This window comes from Zingiber officinale, chromosome 5A (genome assembly GCF_018446385.1).
Source record: "Zingiber officinale cultivar Zhangliang chromosome 5A, Zo_v1.1, whole genome shotgun sequence".
In the NCBI taxonomy this organism is placed as follows: domain Eukaryota; kingdom Viridiplantae; phylum Streptophyta; class Magnoliopsida; order Zingiberales; family Zingiberaceae; genus Zingiber; species Zingiber officinale.
Window position 1 is genome coordinate 144261846 of NC_055994.1, and position 17348 is coordinate 144279193.

Consider the following 17348-nt stretch of genomic DNA (forward strand, 5'->3'; position numbering starts at 1 on the left):
TAAATCTATCTACTCGAATCGTAGATTTCAATTTTGAAGTCAATTACAACTTTCAACAATTGATGACTTCCTTTCTCAAAATCGTTTTGGTCCATTTAAGGCCCCAATATCCAACATCCAACATTTTGAAATCCTTCCTCTCTCTCCTTGTTCTCGTTTGCTTCAGCTCTAAACTCTTCTTATACAATTAAATAAATTCTATATTTTCTTTCATTTTAAAGAAAAGATTAACTATAAGAACTCTTGTGTCTTATTTATTAGGAAGTGGGAACGAGTTATTTAAGTTAACTGAATGTAGGAGTGGAGGCTGCGACATGTGGACTATCGGATATCGTCGTGACACAAAAGAGTACAGGGGCATCAGTCGAGGGGCAGCCGGAGTATGAGGCGACGTTTAGCAACTGCTCGTGCTCGTGCCCGTGCCCGTGCCCGCAGTCGAACGTAATCGTCAAGTGCTTCGGCCTTAACAGGATAGAGCCGGTCGACCTAGCGCCATCAGTCTCATAGGTAACGGCAAGAATTGCGGCATCACCGGCAGTCAGCAGCTCACGAAAGGAGACCAGATCTCTAGGTACAGGGGTGGATCCAGTGAAAGACAACATCGACAGTCGCTCCTCATTGATGATAAAATTCCTAGTATTATGAAGTTTTAGGAATGAAGATGGAGAATATCGTCCCTTATTATTATGATCTGTCCTTCCATATTTGAATTCCTGAATCTGTCATAGTCTAGATACATAAAAAAAAAATAGATCAAAAGATGGACCATTCTTAATTACGGCCGGATCACAATCCGACCATAATTAATTATAATCTCTCTTTGAATTTACCATCCCCGTCTAATTATAATTTAAATCGAAACATATGACTGAAAACCATTCGGAAACTATCAAAAGTGGGCAAATATTCAAATTATCGGACACTAAATGAGGGATAATTTTTATCATCTATTTTGATTTAAATTATAATTTGATGAGGACGATAAATTTAGAAAAAAAATTATAATCAATTATAATCATGATATGATTGTAATTAAAAATGATTTTCTAATAGACTAGAAGATCTGTTCGCCTCACGCAGGTGACACCCGTAAGTTCAAGTACGCGTGGATGACTCTGGAGGGTTTTCCATTGCTCAGCAGTCAAAAACACTGCTGACAAATTAATTAATAAAATAAATAAATAAATAATAATGAAATAATTGTAAGGGATGAAAGCTCAAATCTGTGTAATAAATTGCGTCTTTTAATCGCTACGTTTAGCAACGACTGTGTTTGCCTTGAATGACCAACAAGCAGGCACAAAATCTAAAGAGAAATACAAGATTAACACTGTTAGGATGCCCTTTATGAATTTTATCAACATAAAAAAAAGACCATGATATTAAAATTTTTACTAAGGCAAACTTTTCTTCCGAGCTTATTTATTCAACTCCAGAGATTGTGCATGTTGCTCGACCTTGAGAGTAGAGAGCACCAAACTCATCATCTATTCATCAAAAATAATGCAAAGATTTACATCAAGTGGAAGAACAACCCAGTTGGAGTTTCTCCAGCAATAGGTTCAGGCTTTTTCATAGTAAAATTCTCCAAGATGTCTTATTGCATGGCCATCTAGACAACAAGGGAATAGTTGGTTGAGCTTTTAAATTGGAGACGGCGAAGCCACTTTTTTGCATGACCAAAAAAATCAGAAATAGTTCATACTTAGCTTTAATTGATGGACGTACGTGGTTTCTGCAAAGCTGCAAAACGATCACAAATAGTTCATTCTTTCAGGAAGACTAATCCCTGCTCTTTTTAAGAGAGCATCTGCAGCTTGGATTGCTAATGAGACAATCTCTTCCTGTCCATAGGAAAAACGATAATATGTAGATCAAGAAAGACCATGCAAAATTTAGATATCATCAGTAGTTTCATTGATAAGATAAGCACAACTTAATGGAACTACTCAATGAAGCATGCTAACTTCAACTCAAACTAACCATCTTCCAATAGAATCATACATTTTCCATGGAATGTGATTCATTTGCAGTTTCATATGTATGACAATAAAATGTTGCTGAATGACAATATTGCATTGTATGTGTTAGAAAATCCATCTTTCAAAAAGGTCCCATTTGGTGAAGATAGATTAAAGTTTCATCATGTTCCCTATTGGATAATAAGTAGAGATTCTGCTAGTTCTCTTCGAGGAGAAAAGGATTTAGGTATCACAGGGTAGATTCTTGTTCCTCCTTCCTTTGCATCATGTGGGATCATAAGAGAAGATTGCCAAGTAGATATTTGGGCTTCGGAGCGTGAGGTGTCCTTGAGTTGATGGTGGTAGAATGGGGAAGTGAGCCAGTTTGGTATCCTAGTTACCTTGCAGCTTGTCAAGTGGTGAGATACTTATAGAGGAAATTAGTTGGAAGCAATGAGGTATATCGAGAGTGCACATTTAACTCGGATGTTACCTTGTTGGAGGTAAAGGGAAAGATTTGAGTGATAGCAAGTAGTGAGTATTAGAGTGGTGAATTAAGTTTGCAGTTTGATGTTGTATATGAGGTTGAGGGCGGTGATAACGTAAGTCTCACCTTAGTGAGCTCACTGTGCTGATCCTTGCAAGGAAATCTTGATGTTACCTTGTCAACTCTGCTTGTTTTGTTTATATTATCATGTTGACCTCATAGCATATTCTTAATACATACATCATAGTGGTTGCTATGCACGCAGATTATCAATGCAGTTATATATGCTGGTTGACTTTTTTTTATATGTATGTATATATTTATTTATTTATTTAGACTTAACACTATCCTAACCCCTAAATCCTAAAGATAAACCCTAAGCTTAAAAAACAAAAATTAAAAAATAAAAAAATGTTACGCAATGCACAACATAACATCAGCGTGTAATATATATATTGGTTTCTCTCCTAGTTTAGTTGACCGCACTTAGTGGGATAAGACTTAATTGTTATTATTATTATTTTCTCTCCTAATTTGTTCGTTGGCCATGATGGCTAAGATGATCTAGGTCTATCTCAGTAGTCGCATCTGTGGAGAGTGTGCTTGTGGTGCCGCTCTTTGTCGCAATATGAGGAGTACAAATGATAATACCCATGAGTGGTTCTAGACTACAGTCAATCAATTGTAGTACCTTAGTAAATAGCAGTTGGTTTATATCCTTGTCAAATAGTATTATATTCATGCAATGCAGTTTTAACCTACGTCATTAAAATGCAGTACACTTTTGAAGTTAACTATCTCCCTTATTACCTTGCACATTTCATCATTTCTACTTGCAGTCTTCCTTGTTGACCTCTCATTCTCTTTTCATTCGAGGAGCAGGTATATCTAGATCCTCAGTGGTTTGGAGTCAGATTTGCTAGGATTGATTGGAGGAGGCTTCATACATTTTTTTTAAATTTTTGTGTGTTTTCTCTTGTTTATGTCATAGAACAGTTATGCTATCTTGTTCGATTTGCAGTTATGTTTTGTGAGAATACTCTTGTGTTGTTCTTTTGCAATAAATGTTGAGCTTAATGACTTTGCTTATAACATTGTGGTCTGGTGGTGTTCATTAGTATATTTGTAAACAATACTCGTGAGTTCCATGCCATGTCCAGGCCATGCAGACCTAGTTGGGTCATGACAACGAGGATGATTAGACATTGGTCAGCAGTATTTGGAATATAACCACAATGCAATATACAGAGGAATGAGGATTAGATTAGGACGTATAGACAAAAAGTTCCAAGTAGAGTAACGAGTCATCTTGGTTGCAGCCAAAATGCATACAGCTGCCAGAACATTTATGCATCAAATGAATCTAGGATATCCATGGCTCCATCTTGTGTTGAAACAGACAATCATCATGAAGCAATGATCATGGAGTTTCTTTACTCCATGCCAGCTAAAAGTAACCTGAACTGTGAAGCTAGAATCTCAGGCTAACTAGTGATTGCATATTGATTACATTGATGTAATTGCATTAAATGTTCAACTCTGCTATGCTAGTCATTTTCCTTATAGAAGATGATCCAATATTATTTATGATAAAGCTACTTATAAATTAAAAGAGCAGTTTGAATGCTGATCCTGCCCTTGGTTTTAATATGTACCTAAACTGCATAGTTTCAAAGGTTTTACTTGCTGAATTTTTCAAAGGGAACAAGAGATCTTTGCACCAGTAGAGTCTACGTGAATCCATAACTAAAGATGCATTTTAGGAAAAGCTATGAAACCGCAAGTACATTCTTATATACTATTTATTTTGCCTTCCAAAATCAATTTACTTATTGTGAAGGTGCTAAAACATGGCCTTACATAATACATGCATCGGACCCCAGATAAATTGAACGCAGCTTGTTCTTGATTAACGACTTAGTAAATAATAATATGTAACACTTAGCACAAAAATGCTTATGCATTAAATTTGAACCTAAAACCTAATTGAAATAGTGCATACGGTTTGGCTTAAGAATAGTGAAAAACATTGCAGATCTGAAAATATGCTTTGAAAATCATATAAGCAACTAGAACAAAGGCAGAATTTCAGCAGATTTAAGTCATTCTAGGTTATAATAGAAACTAGTGGTATGCACCTCATTTATTCTCAAGATTTTATGGTCCTTCATGATCCACTGACCATTGCACATGACTGAATCAATGTTTTCGGTTCTCATGCAGTAGACAAGACTGGAGATGCTGCAAGGTCCATATCATAGTTAGCACCTTCCAATGAGGTTAAAAATCAAGAAATCAAGAAAAATGGCAAAATATTCATTTTTAAACTCAAGTTTACTAGAAAATAACATGTCTTTTCCAGTTAACTGAAAACATTATGTTATCCTTCTGCTTGATGCAACTGTATAGACAGTCATACTCATATTATAATTATAAATTAAGAATTATTCTCTGGACATTGCAATTAAAAACAAAGCTTACCAATCGTGCAATGGAACCATGGTCCATGAAAAAGGATTGACAACTATCAAGTCAGCCTGTTTAAAAAAAGAAAACTTCAGAAAGTAGAAGACACAATCAGGAGCAATGTACCCAGAATCATCTCTAATTCACAACATGTGAGACCCAGTATAGCCCTACAATACATGGACAATACTTTCCAAGCACCTTGCATGTCTAGGATTAAATTCATTATGTAACAAATTGGCAACAACTTGCTCAGGTTTGAGAACTTACCAATTAACTTTGTTAGGCCAAAGTATTAACCAAAAATGCTTAAGATCAAGTTAATATTAATTGATCATCAAACTTTTGAACCCCTTTAACAACCCCACAACTCCACATGCAAGATTAAAACTAGAGTGAGGCAAGCAAAAAAAGCAAAGATGAAAGTGGAAAACCGTACATAACTCTCATATTTTGAAATAGAGTTATACCTAGTGAGTTTAGTTCTCCATTGACATTTTATATTTAGAATTTTATCATAAGTCCAAACCATTATCAAGTGATATAATATTATTTTTCCCACTTTCTACATGGTGCTAGAGTTATCTCTTGGGTTAGGTTTTCTAGAAATAATCACCTTAGGGGGAGGCTGCACTTTTGGTGACAACTACCTTTATTTAAATATTCCTCTCACATAATCATCCCATTACCCAGTCCTCATTCATTTATTCCTCTTGTAAGATTTCCTTTTGATCAACTCATACAAAAATCAATTCAGGCATCTTTTCCTCACGGATGTTCATGTTAGTAAACCTTTTCTCCTTTATAGTCTTCCATGAACACGGATTGTACCATATCTGATGCATCATGTGTGTGTTGAACTCAATGATTTTGTTGGCAAACCACTTCAAGTGGATGATAGCCACCTCTGGAATTTTTTCCCATGCTTCTAGAGTGGCCCTTCTCCGCTTCTACATTAGTGAAAATCAAAGGCGGCGTCAACTTCCTCCTGGTGTTGGAGTCTGCCCCCGTTGTTGATATTTTGGTTTCAAGACCAAAAGCAACAGCTGCAAAAGGGTTGCGGCAGCATTAGCCATACAGGTGGAGGAACCCTTCAATGGGTCGTCCACCTCTCCAAATTGTGTTCCACCACCATGATCAAGTTTTGTTGAAGATGAACATGTGATTCCCTTGGCTGACAATGTTTCTTCTAGCCTAACAACTACTCTTCCTATGTACACTATGCTTCTTCATCCTTCACAACAGAAAGATAAATTACTTCCTCCTTTCCAGCAATAAACAGCCTCTTCACCTCTTCCTCTATCCAGACCACACCTTCCAACACCGATGGCGCCTACATCTGAAATTCTACATCACATGATCACCTTCGTCAATCAAAGTTTCGTCTCCTTCCCCTCTGCCTACTTCAGTCTTCCAAGGCATCCCTCTATTATTCCTCTAGACCTGATTCGAGCACACTGCACACTCCTCTCTGCTGCTCATTCTTCTTCCTACTACCTGTTGCTTCAAAGGATTCTTTCTCGTACCAGCATCTTCTTCTTTTACCTAGGGGTGAGCAAAAGTTCGGCTAAACCGAATTAACCGACCGAAGTTAAAAGTTCAGTTCGGTTAATTCGGAATTTTTTTTTGTAGAAATATTGGTTTAATCGGTTAGGTTTCGGTTTTAAAATCAAAATTCGGTTAAACTGATATTATGAGTTGAACCAAACCAAATCGGAACCAAACCAAATCAAATTGAACTAAGCCAGAACCAAACTAAACTGATATTATGAGTTGAACCGAACCAAACCTAATCAAACCAAACCAAACCGGAAAATTCAGTTATTTCGGTTGAAAACCAAATTAACCAATGTTTTATCTGATTTTTTTGAAAAGTTTAGTTAGTTCGGTTGGTTCGGTTTTCAGTTTAGTTGGTTCGGTCGGTTTGGTTTAAACTGATTGCTCACCTCTACTTTTACCTTGGTTTGCATATATTTCCTTTTACCTCCACATCTTGTCTTCTTTATTCTTGATGGATATCTTCATGTACTCTTGTATGTTTCATGTCGACGTTAGGAACCTTGTCAATGTTCTCCATCTCTCCTTTCTTTAGCCTATCATGCATTGTTTTTTAGACCATGCTAGGAGAACCCAATTAACAGACTTGTTTTTTAGGCCTTTATCTCATCCTTCAATTTATCTTTGTCCTAAAGCCTTGTTGATCCTTCTCCCCTTTCATATGTTTGTCACATGCTATCATATGAACCAGCAGGAGAAGTCCACTCAAGATAAATTATTGAGATCTCACTTTGTCCTCTCTTGCTTCATTTTTCTCTATCAATATGCTATTCTAAGGCCAGAAAAATTGATGCTTTCTCACTCCAATAACTCTTTCTTAAGCTTTGTTCAATTTTTATCATGGTCATGCCATAGTCTACATTTTCTAGTTTATATAATAAGCTAGACATAGATAGTACCTACGCTTCAGCTTGAGAGGGGAATGTTAGAAGCAAGCTTAAGTTTCATTCAATAGTCAATGTTTCAACCTCGACCCAAGAAAAATAGAGTATCGACTGTTCCAACATGTGGTATCGATGGCACCAATGAGCTAGAAAAAATAGTAGCTTACTTTGTCAAAATCCATCACTCAAAAGATATGTCATGCCTCTAGTTCCCACACACGCATAGCATCCCATTCCCACACTAGCCTCCCATATACAAAGCACTTGCCTCCCGGATATGCCCTCACATCTAGCACAATTAGTAGAAGCCACTTGCCCTCACCTCATGACATATCAAGTATCTACCTTGATTTGCATGTCAATGTAGAAAGATGAGTTCCACCAGTGTTGACTCGACTGACATAGAAGGAAAATTTATGGTTGTTTTACCTCTGGACAAGGAAACAACCGGGGAGTAACCAAGCTAGAAGAGTTTCCTTTCCTATCAATTCATATAAAACAAAAGAGCAAGGTTTTAAATCTCCAAAATTCATAAGTGAAAACACAAAAAGAAAACAAAACCAAGATAAAGAATATATATATATATATATATATATCCACCCAAATGGAGACTCTTCACAGTTATGTTAGAAATTAAATCTAGCTCTTTGGAGGAAGATTTCCTCTACCTCTTCCTTCCCTCCATTATGTCTAAGGAAATAGAGAGAAAGGGTGGTCAAAGAATATTTCCCCCAACTTCTTCCTTCCGTTGTTGTGTCTCTTTAGGAAACACAACCTGAACCTTCGCTAGAGGTACCTAGGGTTAATTGCATTATGTGCAAGAGATTTTAGTCCCACATTGAAGTTTTATATTTACGGTTTGCTCATGAGACCTATATAACTATGTAATTGTCTTGTATTATTAACAAGTAATACAATATTATTCCTCCCACTTTCTACAAATACTTCCATAGCAAACCGAGTAGTAAAGTGTAATTTCATCTCACCCTTATTCGACAACACATCTAATTCTGCTCCTACACAAGAGGCACAAAATTGAAATGTGTCATATGGTTTTGGTACTATATTGTGTCAATATTATTTTTTAAATATAAAATATATTAATTTAAAAAATTTAAATATTAATTTTTTTAAAAAATCTAAATATTAATTAAAAAAAAATAATATTTAGATTTTTTAATTAATATATTTCATATTTAAAAAATATCGAAATCATATTGACATCTCTTACATGGTAAATAAATAAAAAATTTATTATTATCTCTAGGAGTTGACTGTGTATTTGATGAATCAAATACATCATTATTATATACTCTTTGATATATATGACACAACCTAATGTTTGTTTTGCAAATTTAATCTTGACAGTGATATATGTTGTATATGTAAATCCTAGATGTGAAATAGACATAATTCATCTGAAAAAGGTATAAAGAATAGATAGGCAGAAATCGATTGAAATTATTAATATAAGTTTAATTAAACCTAAGTTTAAATTTAATCTTGCGGTGACCTCCGTGACCCCGCAGATGGTCACGGTGGACTCTGATGTCCCTGTGGTAGTCACGGGATTGCGGAGGCCGTGGCGGCTTGCGGTGCCGAACGAAATGGTAAATTTCGCTAACTGACATGGTATGAAATTTTAAACTTTCTCCACATCTCAACCGTTTCTTTTCTTGAAAAATTCAAGCCAAACAACAACAACTGACTTCTTCTATTTGATCCATGTTGACCCATAAATTTATGACTTAGGGGTAATCCTATTGGGTTGCATGCCTTAATCAACAATCTCGCAAGAGAAGAGAATGTCTGAAGGACAAGTTACCATCATCTTCAACTCCGACATTCCTTACCATAAACAAAGCAACATTCGGATTACCATAAGATGGAAACATAATGCATTTCAACTATACCTTTGATGTGTGAAAAGAAAAGTGTTGAAGATCAAAATGAGAGCATTTGGACAAAGGGAGAATGATGGTGGAAATGTCAACAAAAAGAGAAAGACACTTGAATATCTCCAGGTATGGAGGTAAAGCATCTATGATGAAAATTGAGTTGGTATTTTAAGTCAGATGGAAAAACAAACAAATATGCATTATTATCAATTTTTCTCATAGCGCAAATATGAGAGTTTTTGGAGAAGCATATCCAAATTCAAGCTTATGTAATCAAGGAGATAATCTTGTATTAAACTTTTTGGTTTACAAAAATGCATCAACATGTACTTTACAATAATCATGTGTGATTTTTCACGTAACACCAGAATATATCTCTCGTATGGAATCAGTAGCACTCTTAATATAGTTGAAAGAAACAGATTAACAAACAAAATCATTGGGCTAACCAACTCGATCATCTTTTTTTAGTTCTAAGTTTATGATAACTCATACTAGTATTTCAATCTTCCTTGAAAACTAGTTGCTGTAATTTTTTGTTTAAAATGCTGGTTACAATTTGGAATAAATTTGACAGGTCTTTACATGACTTCCCTATTATCAGTTCAACAAATGGCATATCAGCATATAGTTTTAAACTTTCTAGTATAGTTTTCAAAGACTGCCAATTCCAAATCTAGATTGGCCTTTGCCGATCCTATTTTGCCCAAGAAATTGAACATCATTAATAATTAACAAATAATTTAGCAAAATAATATAGATTTAAAAAAAAAATGGCTGAAAACAGAAAGAAAAAAAATCAAAGTTAAATCACTTTGGAATCACTTGTTGATGAGGAATACTTTGAATTCAAAAGGAATCCTATTCATAGAGGTAGAAGTAGTGTTCCTACAAAACACTAGATTAGTGTAATTTCCTATCAAAAACCTTCCAAAGTATCAAAACAGGAAGAAGATTAGAATGAGATTAAGAGGGAAAAAAAAGAACAGGACAGATATAATTGGCCAACCTTTTTGGCAACCTCAATTGAACCAATCTCATTGTCCCAGAGCACTGATTTTGCACCATCTATTGTGGCCATCTTTAATACTGTTACAGCAGGCACAACAGTTGGATTGGTTGTCCCACTTGTATAAGCTTCTCTTCCTTTGTTTATGAGTGAAGCTAGATACATCTCATCAACTGAATGAAGAAGGAAAAAGTAATACATCCACCAAATATTGCAGTTAAATATTATTCCATGAAAAGGTGAAAAAAAAGGTTTCTATCACAATCTTGTGAAAATTACACCAACATTGTTCAAGTTACATCTTACGTGAAGTTGTCAACAGTGAAGTATGTGTATTTATGTAATCATTTTGTTGTTATCTAGCTTTAGTGGGCAAATGTGGCTATGACTCAAACCTAGTTAAATCTAAAAGATTAATTTCTAACAAAAGCACATTATTCATCAATTTAAACTTTCCTATATAGGTATATTAATGGGGAATGACAGGAGGTAATACATAAAGACAAAATGGTCTCATAGCTTTTTTTCATATACTGTCAGGAACATTTTCATAGTCATATTAATAGTTTAATCGAATTCTGAAGCTCACCAGACTTTTATTCAAACTTCTATCTAGGAAATGAAATTTCAGACACAAGTTAACAATTATTACGCAGGTAGATTTCCAAGTTTTATCAGATTATGTAAATAGCTAAACTTTGAACTAATAGTTTTTTATTTCACATACAAGGATCTCAATGCATACCAATGCTCATCCTATTGTTGGATGGCGCTCCATCTGTTCCAAGAGAAACACAAACACCAGCTTCATGCATTTCCTTTATGGGAGCAAATCCAAGCATACGCATTGCAGAGGCAGGGCAGTGAGAAACCTTGACATCAGCCTTAGCAAAGAAGCCAATCTGAATAGAAATAAATTTAAATGAAAAACAAACTCCTTATTTGCTTGAATTGCAGCACTTAAGCAAGCTGAAAGAAATTTATAGTCATTGCTACAAATCCTGCAGGATGAGTAGAGAGGTTGAAAGGAAAACAAATAATTATTATTCCAGCAGTGAGAGCTCCAACAAAAGTGTTATTAATTGTTTTATAGAAAGCTACATCCCCACATATAAAAAACGTTTGTTATTCACAGGAGGTAAAGATGATTCACTCTAAATTATTTCCCTGCAGCAGTATAAGGGGGACACAAAAACCAATATATCTTCCATATTCACTAGTGGGATTTCTCTTACGTTATGTAGAAGATCATAGCCAAGGAACACTTTAAAAAAACAGATTTTTTATTCCAGTGAATCAGTTGGACTGCCTAGGAGGCGGCCACTTGGCGGCCTGCCCAAATTTTAAAACCATGTGAATACTCCACAAATACATTCAATGACGAATCCAGCGTATCAATAAAGCAAAAGTAACTGCTATGATAGTGGTACCTCAGCATCACTCAGCCAAACAGAATGAGCGGCCAACAAGTTGCTCCGTAGAAGACCAATTTTCTCCAAGTAAGTCACTGTACCATGTTCAACCTTTCTAGTGCTCATCACAAGTTGATTTTCGTAAGGGATTTCTGCAACATGCTACAGAATATTTTTTTTTAAGCCAACATCAAAATTATATGAAATATTGCCCTAGTCAACCATCTACGTTAACCAAGCATCACAATTAGTGAAATCTTTTCCACATACTCCAAATTCAATTGTCCTAATATTGAGATCTTCCCAGTTTAATATATAAAGAAAGTTAAAACTGATACAGAAATGTAGGGTGATGGGTTTAATAAAAATTAAGCAGAAATGACAAATTTTCCATTTCATAAGTCCATGGAAGATTCCATTTCAATTTTCAATATTCAAAACAAATGCATAGAAATGTACTTTTTTTAATGGACAAAATTTTAATTCCATAAAATAAGCCATCAATTTACAAAGAGCCATCATGATAGGGAATTATCTATCTTTAACAAGAAAAGATAAAATGTAAAATATATAAGGCATCGGCAACAATTTTTTTTGTTTGAAACGATTTCTTAGTTCAATGCAGTTATGTCTGGTTACACTTTTTCAATATACTTTATAACTTTTTTGTGTTTAACCTAAGAATTCCTTGTAATCTTTCTATGGCCTTTGTGTCCAATGGAGGACACATTTATGTTTTTCTAGGTTGGATTTTCGTAGAATCTTGATGTGCAAACACTATAAAATTGGTATCGGTTTTTTAAGGATTGTGAATTTTTTAGTTGTCAAATAAAACTAATTGTATTTTGCAAAACAGAGCTCAGAAGTAAGTTATATAGACATTTTAATTTTTTGACCCTAATATGTTTCTCAGAACATGCTATATACATTGCATATGAATGCTAAATTGTAAATAAATCAGCTTGATTAGATTATCATCATCTAAGAAATTCCAAAATTTTGCTAAAACTTATAAACTTGCCTTTGCATAAGATAGTGAAAATATCTAAGACAAAAATGATTACCATATGGATGCCCGTCTTCAATTCCTCAGCCGCATCTCTTGTTTTTAGTAATAATTGATCACTTGCATTCATAATCTGTCTTAATCCAAACCATATTCTGATTCTTCCTTCTGCTGTATTATGATGCTTAGTGTATAGCTCTCTCTGAGACTACATCAGTCGGTGAGTATCTATCAGTTATGTCTAATAGTCGAACACAATAAAGAAGTATATATATAATAATACATATGGCTTGCACAAAGTGACTGCATAATGTAAACAAAGGGTCTCTAGAGGGGGTGAATAGTTTCAATTGCTTCTTTGAACTTGATGTTACAGCAGAAAACTTGAAACAATGCTAACACCTTCAATTTACTTGGTATCCACCTTCTTGAGGTGACTAATCTAAGGGTCCGGCTCTCTCTCTCACAGTATCCACTATGAAAACCTCCTTTTTGGAAACTTTCCGGAAGTGGATAAACCTCATATGATCTAGGGCACAAGAAATACGATCAAGAAATGCAAACTATATTACAAAGGAAATCGAAAACGACTTTACAACATAAACCTTGCTTTACTTACACTTTTCTTGCTTTGGATTGCCTCTTGGTGGTGGAAAATGCCACAACACTTCTTCTCCAACACCCAAGAACCGGCGGTGAAAGCCCTAGAAGAACTCCCTTTATACGAACATTATTCAAACTGTTTTTCACCTCCTAATTGACTAGGCTTGCCCCTAATCGACTGCACGTCATTTGATGGATCAAAACCTACATAACATGTCTTTTTCTTCCTGACTAATCGATTGGTAAGTCATACCAATTGGTTATGAAGCCTCTAATCAATTACCCAATTAATTGCAAGACTTTCTGTGCTATCGTGAAAAACCCCTCAATCGATTACTCAAATTGATTGGTTTGGCCTTAACCGATTGTCCCACGAAAACATCCCCCAATTGATTTGTTAAGGCCTAATCGATTAGTCAATCGATTCAGAGCTTTGCGGAAACCTCCCAATCTTCCTAATCGATTGGCCTTAGACTAATCGATCGCCCAACCCTAAACTCTGAACTCGAGTTTAGGGTTCCTTTTCCCAATCCTAAAGTCATTTGTGACTCGTTGGGACTTCCCGTTGCCTAGCATCCGGTTACCCTTGACTTTCCAGGGCTTTTTGCCAAGTGTCTAGTCAACCTTTGACTCACTTGGACTTTTCATCTCATGCCAACTCCTGTTGGATTTCCGATCACCAAATGCCTAGTCAACCTTTGACCCACTTGGACTTTTCATCTTGTGTCAACTCCCATTGGATCACCAAGTGTCCCAAGTGTCCGGTCAACCTTTCCCAACTAGGTCTTCCATTGCCTAACCCCGCTAGGACTTACACTGCCGAGTTCCCAACTAGGTCTTCATTGCCTAGCCTCGCTAGAATTTCCCATCGCCTAACCACCAGTTATAACTTTCGGTTGCCTAATCTCTAGTTAGGATTTCCCATTGACTAACCTAAGACTTTCGGTTACCTAACCTCCAGTTAAAACTTCCATTGACAAATATCTGGTCCTCCTTTGACCTGCTTGACTTCTCTCACATATTGTCAAACATCGAAACTCAAGCTCAAGATTAGTCAAACTGGTCAACCTTGACCTGAGGGCGATTGCACTCACATGAATTTCAAATTTGTTATTGATTTGATAATTATTTTATTTTAGGTGTTGAAATTCAAAAGTTTGATATCCTTTAATTTGGTTGGAGGAACATGTAATTTGGTAGTAGTTTAATGAGATTAATTTGTTTCTCAACTAGTGGTATTTCTTTCATTGTTTAATTGATCAATTGTTAATGAATAAAATTCTAATTTTCAAAATTTTGTTTTTCTCTATGTGAGATAGTTGTCACTTTATTTCATCAATTTTGTCCAATTCTCTATGTGAGTTTCAGTTCAATTTGTTGTTGCATCAACTTAAAGTAAGAGGTGGGGCTACTTACTAAGTATTGCACTCACACACTAGCAGCACATGTTCATATCTAATTTCCCAAACTAGAGGTAACTATATATAATGGATTAAGATTTTGTTCCACGCTAGTCAACACAGGTTAAGCTTCTCGTTACATTAGGTGGCTGGCACACGAAATAGGCTCAAAACAAGGAAACCTAACCCAACAACACCTTGTGACGAGATGACAGCTCCACAAGACTCTATAGATGGCAACTATTTCACTCAAGGTTGGCCAAGCTTTCACAATGGAATGAGGGATTTCCATACAACTTCCAAAAATAGTGGCAACTTCACTTGAGGAAGATATCACAAGCTCGTGAGACTTCCGCATAACTACTAGTAACAATGACAACTTCTTGTGGTCCATGAAAAATTCATCAAAAAAATTTCAAAATCTCTCCATAGACTATGAATTAAGATTTCACCTAGGCAAAAACTTCCCATGGTCTATAGTGAGGTAGCTTGAGAGATGCATGTGAAACTCTGTGACCCTTCAATCGACTCAGGAACGCCATTCATCAACATCAAAGGTCATATCACCCTTGACTTTGTCACCACTTGAGGCAACCCTTAGGTCCTCCTCCTGGTGTTCAGTGTTTCATGTGTTTTCCTCCTCTCCAAGTGTTCATCTTCAACATGCCTCCAACACCAGCATTCAACATGGGCATACATGTCTTGAGTTGGCCAAAAGACTGAAATTTAAGCTTGGGCTGAGATTTCGAACTTTGTTATACATAACTATTGAATGGTAGATCAGACTCTAATTTCTCAATGAATCTCTTCTATTGGTATCTCAACTCAAACGTGGTTAAAGAATTGAATAAAAAAATATCTACATTTTTTTGTACACTAAATATTATATCATGTCCAATATTGTCAAGAAAGACGAACGAAAGGTAAAACATGTTAAACATTAATATTTTATGGATTAGAAAGTGTTGGCATACTAAGCTACAATTTTACTTCAAAACTCATTGGAAGAACGATATAAAAGAAATATAAATATTAAATTGAACTTTGCAATCAAGTTAAATGCCATGTCTGGTTATTTTGTTTGCTTTCTATCATTTTCTAGTGCAATTTAAGTTTCCTCTTCTCTTACTTTAACAGCACAATATAACCTAAATTTAGTCTAAATTTTTTAGTGAAAAATCGAAATGAAATTTGGGCATGCTATGAGCATATCAAAAATTGCAAAGTGTAGAATGTGTTGTGTGATTTAAAACCTGAATGCAATTGTCCGTAGAACAAGCACTCCAATTTGCAGGCAATCCATCACCTGTGTCCATAGAAGATTTTGCTAAACATGCACGCAAACCCAGCTCTTCCACTGCTCTAGCCATCCCGCTGACATGTTGGCCACCTGCTTCCGCAAAGCATGTTACCTGATTCATTAACCCGCAAATTACAATCACAAACTTCCATTTGAAAAGATTAATACCACCAATTGAAATATAATGGGAAAATTATAAGCCTAATCACTGGCATAAAATTCAGATATTATAGTAACATGCCACACTAGCTCATGCTAAATAACTAATCAATATCATTCAACACATTGAATAATTCTGGCTTGGAGACCTTGTGCTCAAAACTTGAGTCGCAAATACTCTAATTCCCCTAAACGAAATTGCGAAGATTGCAACCTCTGAATATCCACAGAAGTCCATGATTATATAGGACGGTAAAGGCTTGCAAAGAACAATTTCAACCATATGAATTCTATGACGCCAAAGATAGGGAAACAAAGCATACAAATTATTGTAGAAGGATCGAGAGTTTCTAACAAATGCTATCCTTCAGAACCACAAGCCACTCACTCCGGATCGGATGAGCTCGATACCGCAGAGCAGCGTGGAGAGGTAGGAATCCTCCTCCGTCATGTGGGACTCGTACGGCCATATACGCTTGTGAAGCCACGTCATCAGATCAACATCGTCGGCGATGCCCCTCCCCAGCTGCTGCGACGTATGCACATGCGTGTTGACGAATCCTAATCACCGGCCAAAGACGCAAAATGAGGGTGGAAAGATGAAACATCGAATCAGCAGCTAAACGACAGGAGGAGCAGTGCACCTGGAAGCAGGATTCGGCCGCGGAGGTCGACGACGGAGTCGACCGTGGCAAGGTGGGAGAAATCGCGGAGAATCTGAGCAGATGGCCCGACGGCCTCGATGCGGTCGCCGGCGACGACGACGGCGCCGTCACGGAAGACGCGGGACGACTGGTCCATGGTAACGATGACGCCATTGTGAAGGATTAGGATGGGGCGATTTGCGGCATTCTCCATTTCTTCCTTCCCTTCCACACTCCAGCCAGCGTTTCCCTAAATTATACATTAAAGTCGGGTTGAATTATATATATATATATATATATATATATATATATATATAAACCCAGTCCTGGGTTCGGCCCTATGAAATTTCGGTACCGGACACATGTAAATTGGTAATCGTTCGTAGTGAACGGTCAACATCAGTACGCCCGGAGTTCGTCAGTTATGATTGATTATTATATTAAAACAAATAAAATGATAAATTCATAAAATTATCTGTCGTTATCGGTCCATAATTATTAAAAATAATCATATAACAAAATAAATTATTAATTAATTATTAAATAATTAACTAACAGAATC

General features: G+C 36.0%; 1 protein-coding gene across 2 annotated transcripts; it reads right to left on the minus strand.

Moving 5' to 3' along the window:
• Nucleotides 1-1228: 1228 nt before the first annotated feature.
• LOC121982214 (5-methylthioadenosine/S-adenosylhomocysteine deaminase-like) lies at nt 1229-17060 on the minus strand. 2 transcript variants are annotated; one of them, XM_042535179.1, is made up of 11 exons: nt 16787-17060; nt 16531-16703; nt 15937-16095; nt 12739-12888; nt 11693-11836; nt 11008-11164; nt 10263-10435; nt 4930-4985; nt 4587-4689; nt 1729-1844; nt 1229-1612 (listed from the first exon to the last, which is right to left on the minus strand). In XM_042535179.1, exons 1-10 carry the CDS (start codon nt 16998-17000, stop codon nt 1755-1757), a joined length of 1419 nt encoding a protein of 472 aa, XP_042391113.1. In that variant the 5' UTR covers nt 17001-17060; the 3' UTR covers nt 1229-1612; nt 1729-1754. The 2 variants fall into 2 exon arrangements, with proteins under 2 accessions (XP_042391113.1, XP_042391112.1); XM_042535178.1 differs by having other exon boundaries at nt 1706-1844.
• Between the last annotated feature and the right edge of the window lie 288 nt (nt 17061-17348).

Excerpts from the sequence above, each read along its gene's own strand:
- LOC121982214 (XM_042535179.1), bottom strand. The coding sequence starts at position 17,000 with ATGGAGAATGCCGCAAATCGCCCCATCCTAATCCTTCACAATGGCGTC. Across the intron at positions 16,096-16,530 it reads TCGAGCTCATCCGATCCGGA|GTAACATGCTTTGCGGAAGC; the intron begins GTGAGTGGCTTG and ends TTAATGAATCAG. Across the intron at positions 4,986-10,262 it reads CAATTGAGGTTGCCAAAAAG|GCTGACTTGATAGTTGTCAA; the intron begins GTTGGCCAATTA and ends TTTTTTAAACAG.